Raw genomic sequence first — 10,600 nt, forward strand, 5'->3', positions numbered from 1 at the left:
GGTCATAATTCAAACATAATTAGACATAAATTCTAACGCCCTTTTCTACCGCAGTAGGGTGACTAGGGATAGCCGTACTATTTCATTCATTTAAAACTCTAGAAGAAAGGAACTCCGTGTTTGTCACCAAAAAGAAGTGACCAGTGTTTGAGGAGGAACCAATGCTTACCATGACTTAAACATTGTACAACATACATGAAGCATCACCTGGTTCCTCCTTAGCATGTACAGTTGTTAGGTATCAACTAAAACACAAGGGTTAGTGAAGAACTGGGTGATGGAGGTGGCAGGCATGGGACCCTGGGTTCCATCTGAGCAAAAGCAGGGGAGGGACAGGATGATGTTGATCCAATGAGAGCTTTTGGAGACCCTCACAGTGCAACATGAGGATCCTGTCTGCTTTCTTGTTGACCCTGGATAACACTTTGATTTTCCCCCAGTTTCCTGACCTTGGCCAAGGGAGTGCAACGGAAGAGAGAGAGGGAGGGAAGGAGGAAAGAAGGGAGCAAGGGAGCAAGGGAAGCAGAAGAAGGAGAGGGGAGTACCATTGTCCCCACTGGTGAGATGCTTTCTCATAGGAGTTTTGGGACCACCCGTTCACCTCTGTCCACCACCCCAGTTTGTTGGGCAGCATAAACAGCAGAATTGCCCAAAGGCTTGAGCAAAATGTAATATTGTACTTATGTTGGGCACCCCTTAGGAGATGATCATTGGCCCCAATACTCTAGGAAGAAGGTATCAAACAAAAGACTTTATTACCCTAGATGTTTTTAACATGGGAAGAAATATATGTTGGGAAATGAAACAAGAAATGAGTCTTTTTAGAAGTGTTCACTTGAGGACAGTTTCTGACCTGTCTGGCAAAAGGCTCCTGAAGAATACAGACTGGGTTAGGTGACCACAAGTCCCATCCTTTCCCAGGAATCCTGGCTGGAGGAGAGCATGGGGTGGCCACTGAATGCAGGAGTCCTGCCTTCCTTTGCTCTGTGCGTTGACGATTTCTAGAGCATCGCGAAAATAAAGAGACTGTTTTTGAACTTTGGCTGTTCTGTCCAGATGTTCTCTCCAAAGAGAGACAAGGAGAGACACTTTTGAACAAACATACTGCTTTTTCTCACTCTTCTAACTAAATACGGGGGTCAAGAGGACCTTCCTAAACTCCATGTACCCAAGTGCCATATCCCCTACCCTACCGCTACAGGAGCGTGGAGGAAGCAGCTAGAGACGCATCAAGGATACAATGAACATCTTTGCTTTCAGGGGTCGTAAGAAGTGGGCTCTACTCCTGATAGGTCATTTCATGGCAAAAAGAAAGCCTTTATTGGGTCCTCTCCCAGCCTTGGGCTTAAATGTGCATCTGACTGAAATCCAGAACACAGTATTTCAAAAGTTGCTGGTATGGTTCCAAATAGGTCACCCTCAGCAAACATTCCACCCTGGGCTTTCCAGAAACCACACACCAGAGTATAAAAGTTTCCCTTGCCCTCATTCTACCTAGTTGCCTCTAACCACAGCACCAGATTGAAGTGCTGGCAAAAACCGGGGCCTTTCAGCTTCTAACACTTGGTTCCATGTGTTCCCTGGGGTTTGTGTAGGTTGCCTGGCTTTGAGGTTGCTGCTTCTGCGTTTTGTTTCTTCCCTGTGCTGAATTAATTAAGATGTCTTGGTTTAAGAGATCAAGGCAGAGACACACCAGATCTCCCTGGATAAAGAGGCAGGGGGTTGGAAATCTCTTATTCGGTGTCTTGATGTGAGCATCTCTGGCCCCTCAGCACTAGAAGGGAAACATGCTCTTCACTCAGCCACGCCGCATTGAGTCCTCCCCCAGTGGAGGTCAGCTATCAGATTAGGCAGCAGTAGGTTTCAGGTCATGGTCAATAACAAGCCATGATCCTGCACAGTCATCTCAAGTCCGTATTACAATGGAGGGATAAGGATAGAGCAGATATTCATCAGCTGCGTCTTTCCATTTGCTCTCATCTGAGAGTGACTTCATGTGCAAGACGGCCTATAATTTTAACTGAAAATATGCCAAAAATATCCAGACAGGATGAGGAGCTCAAGAAGTTGCTCAGTTTCCTCAATACATGAAGAATTTACCACTACCCACACCACCCCTCAGGGGACGTCTTAATTCCATCACCAAAGTCCTCTGGTCCCCTAAAAATACTCAGTGAACGGCAGGAAGTAGAAGAGATTGGAGTAAGACATACAGTTGCCCTTTAGAGCAATGTTCTTTCCTCAGCTCACCAAACTGCAAACCCAGCCTTCTCATGGAGTTCTTACTTCTCACCATACAGACCTGGCAGAAACAAAATAGCCAAGCATTATGTGAACCAGGTAGGTGGTGCTCAGGCCAGGAAGTAGCAGTGTGTGTTACTGTCGCCCAAGAACATTTTTATTTGGCTGCTCAGAACATACCCAATAAAGCATGCTGTGAACCAATATCTGGCTGTTCTGAACATACCCAATTAACCATGTTGCAAAGTAAAAAACATAAATCTGAAATTGGTATTCATTTGTATGAGACAATGCCCCATAATGGACTGAAGAGTATTTTCCTCCCGATGGTCCCAAAACCCAGAAATATGTAGGATATCTGTCAAACATAGGGGGTTGGAAAACTCCTCCTTCTGCAGAGCGAATCTCATCTCTGATTGCTAAGCCATGTCTTCCCAAATACCCATCAGCCTGATCCTCATTTGTTTCAAGAAACCCAGAAAGCTACCCTTTACTTTCTGTGTGGACTAGTGTATGCTTTCCCAGAAATTCTGCAGTAGTTAATCAGCAGCCTATCTGGGGAGAGTCAACTGAGCTATGAGCTGAGTGGAGCAGGATCAGGACATCTTTTTCCTCCCCTTTGCTGCTAGCTAACATCTGCTGTTAGTGCTGACCCTTCCCGCCCGCACACCCGGTGCTGTCCTAAACCCCTTAAGACAAGTTCTCCTGCCACCTGAGGTCTCCCAGCCTTGTGTCCTTATCATGACAGATCTGGGAGGTCAGCTTTGCCATGGGACAGACTTGGGAGCCAACGTCAGGTATGTTCCAAGGAAGTTAGACAATCTAAATACCCAAAGAACCTTGGGAGTTTAGTTTTAAGACTCCCGAGAATGCCAACCCATGACAACTCGTTCAAGGTATTTAAGATAGAGATGCTATTGAATAGCTCAGAGCCTGAGAACCTTTGGACCAAACATTTTAGTTTGAAGATCCATAGCAATGTCACCATGCATCTCTCCAGATAAACTCTTCAGTCCTCTGTTAGGCACTGCCGCTGTTTGTCAACCTTTGATGGCCATTGTATCATGTAATTCCCAGACACTATCTTAACCCAGGCCTTCTTTAGACCAGTGTTTATCCATCAGCCGGGTAGTGAGCTAGCCTATTCAGGCTTCTAGAACCCTCCTACAGTGCCAGAGTAGAGGAACTCCGAAGGAGAAGCCACCTCAGGGTTCCCAAGTCTGTGTGCTAGTTACTGGCAAAGATCAGAACGTTCCTTCCTGGACTGAGCCCTAAGCTCAGTTTGAGCATCAAGTGGAAGTCGTCCTTGAGACATTCTCCAGAAAACCTGTGCTGAGAACTAGCTCAGCGCTGGAAATAGGAAGTAAAGCTTGGCTCCCACATGGGAAAGGCCCTCTTACCCAGCTTTTGGCAAGGGTAGCATCAATTTTAAGTAAGCAGACTCTAGAAAGAAAATGGAGCAAGAGAGAAACACTCCTCTATATCAAGAGTTTGGGAGACCAGAGGAAGAAAGGCTGTACAGACAGTAGGTGGCAAATCCTCCTGAGACATACGAAAGCCAGTTGTAATTAGATGTATTCTTTCTATTATTTAAATTGAAATAGGTAATTGAATCCTTAATTAATGACTTTAAACTGCCTTGGGATCTGAAGTGCCAGAAAGATATTCAGATGCTAAGTACGGCTACGAAGGCCGGGTGTACGGTACGCATGTGTGTTGCCTCTGGAACACGTGAGGGGCCATGTGCTTCAAGGAAAAAGTCATTTCACACTTAACCAGCACTGTGTAAGGGAGTGTCCTTCCCTGACTTCCTCTGCAAGGCCTTCGTCTTGGCCTTGACTAGAACATTCACCCCAGTTTGCTGTCTATCACCCTGGATCAGGCTCTCAGGTATTTAAGATTTTTTGGTGGGAAAGCTGGTTGAAATAAAAAAATGCAATTTGGGGGCCCGTCTGTAGAATATGCATCTAAATGCAGGCTACCAGTAATAATGGAACTTCCCTAAACAAGGATGGGGGCAGAGCCAGGGATTTTCACCTTTGAAGCCTTTGAAGTTATAAAAGAGCAGATAAAACTGGGCTGGAAGGCAGCCAGGCCGAGTGGAAAGTCTGCAAAATCCCACTAATGTCCACCATGCCAGTATCTGCCCTCCTTAGGGAAAGAGCACGCCTTAGGCAGGTGTTTCCCTCTTCTCCAGCTTCTGTCCACTCCTTACAGGAAATCGGGGAGAAGGCTCTTGCTGGCAGCGTGTGGGTTTAGCAGCCAAAGGGTGGCTCAAGCCAGGTGCATCAGTTTCGGGGAGAAGGCAGCCTTCTTAAGTTCCTAGGGAGACCTCGGAAGCTTGTCTCCAAGGTCTCGGCATTCCAGAAAGAGCCAAGAGAATTTGATTAGGTCATTATCTGGCGGGGTAATGTCTCTTCGATTCAAGCAGAGAGCATTTCACATCTGGGAAATTTTTAATGTCTTTTTTTTTTATTGCACAGATGTTCACATCTGCAGACCTTCCCTTATGTGGGATTGTTTTCCTTTCTCTTGATAAATCTCTTGGCTCACCCCACAAAACGAATCTACAATAGTCTTAAGTCAGCTCGTGACAGATGTAAACTCTCCCGAGACCACTATTTTTTGTTTTACTCACTTTGTATTCGTGTTTGGAAACATTTATTAGTATTTATGTGAGTGGATTCAGAGAATGTGTTTGGTAAAATGAATTTATTCATGTTAGCGAAGAGCAGACCACATTATAGATTCATTTACAAACCTGTAAGTATAAAAAAAAAAACCAAAAATAATGATTGGAAAGCTAAACTATAATCCTGCAGATCCCATTTTAAAATGGATTTGGTTTTCTGATGTTCCATGTGCTGTTGGTTACATTGGAAAGCGTAATGATGCTGAAATCTGTGAGTTTAGAAGGCACAGGTTATACAGACAGCTCTCAGTATCCATTGGGGACTGTTCCCGGGTACCTCAGACATACCAAAACCATGAGTGCTCAAGTCCCCTGTATAAAATAGTGTGGTATTTTTCTATCTCCCCTCACACCCCCGATATGTTTAAAACCATCTCTAGATGACTTTCAGTGCCTAATAAAATATAAATGCTACATGGTTTTACTGAATTGCTTAGGGAATAATGATGTTGAGGGAAAGGGGGTGTGTGTGTGTGTGTGTGTGTGTGTGTGTGTGTGTGTGTGTGTGTGTGTTCGTGTGTTCCATAGATATATAGTGGCTTCTTTCAGATATTTTCAAATATATGGGGTCCACAGTTGGTCCAGTGTACAGACTCAGAGGCCTCAGTTGTGAAGGACCAACTGTAACCAGCCACATTTTTTAAAGGAAAGGTCATGCGGCCTGTTCCTCTAGGGATCCTCAGCCCTGACCACATCATGGCTAGTCAGTGGAGGTCTGGAAAGTACCCATGACTGAATTATGTGATCTGGGCGGAACCCAAGTTACCAAACCAGAGGACCCAGGGGAGCCAGCCACACACTGAAATTTGAGGATTCTATGGATGGGCCAAGTTGGTTATTTTCATAGTTAACCAGGTTCTCTCCTCCCCTCAAAAATTCAATCTACAGATAATAGAATTTCTCTGGCCCAAAAGGTCATGTAGTTCTTCACAGTTACCCTGAAGAAAGGTCTGGTTGTCCCCATGAAGAACCCAGGGGGATCATAGGAGGACATTGGAGCCTGATTCCAACACATTGGTGGATGTGAATTTAGATCCAAATCCTTTATCCCCTGAGAACTGGACTTAGGCAGACCTGTGGGACTGTCAGGTGACCTTTCCAGACCTCAGTTTCCCCATCTAAAATGGTGGCAGTCATGTCTTCTTAGACTCGTGAGGAAAACAACAGACTCGTGGAGAGAGATGTCATCACATTTTGTTCTACTTGTTGACATTTAGCAAGTTTAAAAGTTATTTTGGTTCAGGGTTTCTGAGGTTTCAGTCTGTGATCCACTGTCCTGTTGCGTTGGGGCCTGTGGTGAGGAGGATGGTCACATGAGGGAGCACAGAGTACAGAGCAGAACAGAGGTTTATAATTCATGCCTGGAAGAGAGAGAGTATGGATGAAACCAGAGTCTCATAATCCCTTTCGAAGGCAGACCTCAGGAGTCAAGAATATCCCAAGGGTACCCCTCAAGGTTTTCCCAATGCCCAATAGCATCAAACTAGAAATTAAGCCTTTACCCCATGGAGGGCATCCCAGATCCATCCACAACCACCTAAGTTGCAAGGACAGCTTCTCAGTGATCTGGCCCTGTATCATCCCAGACTCCCTAAAATGAGATTTGAGACAGAGTCCTTGATGCTTGAGAAGCCACTACTTCTTCTCCTGGGACTATCAGCAACGGAAACACCGCTGGACAATGTAATTCACCCTTAAAACATCAAAGCCAGCATCCAGGCCCTTCCTTGAGAACAGTGATTCTCAACCTGTGGGCTGCGACCTCTTTGGGGGTCTCACGACCCTTTCACAGAGGTTGCATATCAGATATTTACATTACGATTTATGACAGTGGCAAAATTACAGTTATGAAATAGCAATGAAAATAATTTTATGGTAGGGGATCACCACAACACGAGGAACTGTATTAAAGGGTCGCAGCATTAGGAAGGTTGAAACCCACTGCTATAGAAGGAGGGCCTTTTATTGGAGAGCAGTTTCCCCAACACAAGAAGCAAATTCTGAATAGCTAGTAGAAGTGAGGGTCAGTGGGGGTCTAGTGGTTATTGCCGTGGCTTCAATTCCTAGTTCAGCCAGGAAGATGGCTTCAAACAAGTGCCTCAGTTTCCTTGTCTGTGCAGTAGAAATAACAGGCTTACCTACCTCCTCAGGGTGCTGTAAAAATGGAACGAGGTAACATGCCTAAACTGAAAGCAGGAAGTGCCAGGTAAAGGTTAGCTATTGTCGCCAGGCAGGGCTAACCTGTGCGTCTTCCTCCCACCAGTGCCTAGCCCGTCCTGTAATGGCTTTGACAACACCCTCTCGAGACCTTGCCGTGTGCCGCTAGGAAAGGAGGTCTGCTTCATCGCCACCGTGCGTCTGGCGACACCGCAGTTCTTAAAGGCAAGTTCCCAACAAGTGACATCATGATGTGGACCTATTTCAATGACATCACATTTGGTTACATGTCATTAATGATCCTTACGGAAGGGAATAAAATCACGATAAAGTTAGATTTAAAAATTAGTTTTCAAAACTCTAAATGTCTAGGCTCTGGTCTGCCCCTAGGGCCCATCTCAAAGCCCCAGGTTCCTGTGGGATTTTGGTTTGAAGGCAGTACCCGTTGGTGATGAATCTACAAAGATATTTGGCCAGGCTTCATATCTCTGCACCATCGTTATGCATATGTGCTGAGTAGGTGGGCCTCAGACTGTGAGTCAAAAAACTGAGAGCTTTATTATATTTTCCCTTCTGTGGTCACACTTCCTATCTCTGGTACAAATGTGGATGGAATTAAATTAGTGATTAGAATTCAGAGGAAAAGCCCTCACCTCAAGTTTTCTACACGGCCAGATAATGGGAAGGGGGTGAGGCACAGTTTGGCTTCTAGGTACTTTTCCCAGCTTGTGAAATAAATTTAGGGTCAGCTAATACAGAAATTAAGTACAGATGACAAATTTCAGTCCAGCACCGTTTGGAGATTGGCTCAGAGTCGTTTTAGCTTGGGTTACCCATCATTCAATTCCTTTTGACCAACTAAGGGTGAGCATTTGGCACCCTGAGCAACATTCTGGTTTGTTGTTTTTTTTTTTTCTCTTCCTTTTCCAACACAGGAAATGTGTGTAGCTGACGAACCTTTAGAGGAATTCACTTCAAGGCATAGCTTGGAATGGAAATTTTTATTTCTGGATCACAGGTTTGTGAGAAGAAAAACATATTTGAGTTGGGTCCTTTTCAAGAGTTGTTTGCAGGAGCCAGGCTCCGCTTGGGAGAATGAAGTCCAGCCTGGTACATTGAAAGGGAAGGACTCCTTGGCGAGAGGAACAGTTGTTCCCAGCTAAGGGGATGGTCGGGATCCCGTTTGTGCCCAGGTCCTACGTTCAGAGTGATGTCTCAGCCCCAAGACATCTTTGGGATGGACCCAACTTAGGCCATTCCTATTTCCTGATTGTCAAAAGCAAATGCAGGGACAGAAATACTCTGATTTCTTTGATCATCTTTGGATCCTGCAGCCCAACGCTTTTGTTCCTACATAGCACATCATTCCCGTTTGTGAACTAGCAACCATCCCTTCCCTACCCTTTCATTTTGAGTATTGGGTTGTCCCAGTTGATAGCTGTTTTAAATTCTCCAATATCTACAAGTTCTTGTTAACATTTGGGTCAAGTTATCCCAAGGAATGAAATGCCTGTAGGCTGAAATGAGTGAGTTCTTTTTCAATATGGGCTCTCTGATCCTGACCGTCATTGCGATACTGCTTTCCTGCCCCTGGTTCTTGATAAACGAGGCCTCCATGGAAACCACTAAGCGTGCAAACTGCCCCTCCTCACCAAGTGTTACAACCAGCTTGTATATTGTGCAGTTTCCTCTCATAAAGAGTTCCTCTTGCCTCCCTGCAGGGCCCCTCCGATCATAGGGTACCTGCCCTTTGAAGTACTCGGCACCTCAGGCTATGACTACTACCACATCGATGACCTGGAGCTCCTGGCCAGGTGCCACCAGCACCGTGAGTACCACTCTCCAGCCCAGCTGGGAGTTGTGTGCTTGCCAAGGGTCCAGATAGCAGGATTCTGTGCCACTGGAAGTCGGCTTGCCACAGTGGGGGCAGGCATGGTGTCCCACACAGCAATGACGTGGGCTAATGGGTTCTTTCACATGCTTAACTCCACGGGCCCTACTTTAACTCGGAATTGGCATTGCCCTGATCCCCAGCAACATCCCACTGTCAACCAGAGGAGTCACATTCTTTAATCCCAATCAAGGAATTAAGGTAGGGTTAGATTTTTCTCCAGACTGCCCTCCCAGCCAGAGTCTACTGGGAAATCCAGAAGCAGGTGAATTTGCAAGACGCTGCCAGTGTGTGGCAGAGGTATGCACAGGATCTTGGGGGTGGAGGGGGATTTGGAGGGCCCCTCTACAGCTGATGGAAAAGTCAGAGAGGACTCTGTGCCACAGAAGAGGGGAAAATTCCGACAAGCATTCAATGTAGGCCTCATGCCATAGGACAGCAGGCATCACAAACTCTTCTCGTTCGCGTTTCACAAGAAGAATCAGAAACCAACCACTCAGAGTCATATTTTAGTGCCAGCGCTCAGCTTTGATGAGGAACAGTTTCCCAAACATTGAGCTATGGACTCTGAGCTAACAGACAACAGACACTGGCCTTCAGTAGCTGCCTTGTCTAAAGTGGTTGTTAGGACTTTCTTCTCTGTGCCGTCCTTGTTGACAAGGGAACATGCTAGAGTTGCTGCTAGATCTGTCAGGATGGAAAGTTCATCTTCATCTTAACCCTTCATTTCTCAAAAATGAAGCTTAAGCAAGCTATGTAAGCACCAGGTTAGCTCCAGCTGTAGACTCTCAGGCTCCTTCCATCAGGGATCAGGAATGAGAAAATCCGTTTTCACAAGTCCCTGCGGCGGATGGTGATGCACATTCAGATCTGAGGCGCGTGGCTGCTTTAAACCTCTGGCTGCCTCTGCCTCTGCCAGCATAGAGAAGCCTCTCAGGTGGCAGAATCACACAAGGCATCTGATAGACTTGCCCGGCGACTTGGGCAAGAAGTGCTTGCTTTATAGCGCCCACACGTCCACTCTGTCAGGCTTCTCTACTCAGATCCAAATCTGAACAGTGCAGCGAATCCTGTGCCAGCTTCGCTTCCCTAGGTAAGATTCCTCATGACTGTGTTCATTACAAGATGCTAAATCGCCGGCACTGTGGTAATAAAATCCAAATCGGTCCTCTTCCTTGGATCCATAATTTATGCTTCTGCCTCACGTGAGCTAATAAACCACCGGCATGCATTCTGTCCTGTATACCCCCCAAAGGAGCCATCTGCAGATGCAACTATAGAGTCTCTAGGCAGCCATGCCGCTGCAGAGGGAGACCTGGGCTACAGGCATCCATGCCAGACTCTCTGTTCTAAAACGGTGTGGGCTGAGACTCAACTGTTGGTGACAGCTGTAGATGCCCATCAGTTGCTGGCTGGCAGGTTTATTTTGGGTCCATTTCTTTCAGTGTCTGGATGCTCCATCCTCTGTTCAGCTCTTGAAGTCCCAAAGGCATCTCACCTGCAGGAAGAAAATCCCAAGAAAATCAGGGCCTCTTTTTACTTAAATCTCCAGCTGGAAAACCTATTCTTGTGTGCCCTTACGTGAAGAGTTTTTTCAGCCTTAGTGCATTTGGGAACAC

The 10,600-nt window shown here is 46.0% G+C and overlaps 1 protein-coding gene across 1 annotated transcript in view; it reads left to right on the forward strand.

Moving 5' to 3' along the window:
• The window catches only part of Npas2 (neuronal PAS domain protein 2), a 186,131-nt gene that overhangs the window by 134,580 nt on the left and 40,951 nt on the right, over positions 1-10,600 (forward strand). The window contains exons 8-10 of the mRNA XM_005359963.3: positions 7,197-7,315; positions 8,026-8,108; positions 8,812-8,918. Coding sequence (XP_005360020.1) covers positions 7,197-7,315; positions 8,026-8,108; positions 8,812-8,918 — 309 coding nt within the window. The remainder of the gene's footprint in view (positions 1-7,196; positions 7,316-8,025; positions 8,109-8,811; positions 8,919-10,600) is intronic.

Source organism: Microtus ochrogaster, linkage group LG2 (genome assembly GCF_000317375.1).
Source record: "Microtus ochrogaster isolate Prairie Vole_2 linkage group LG2, MicOch1.0, whole genome shotgun sequence".
NCBI lineage: Eukaryota > Metazoa > Chordata > Mammalia > Rodentia > Cricetidae > Microtus > Microtus ochrogaster.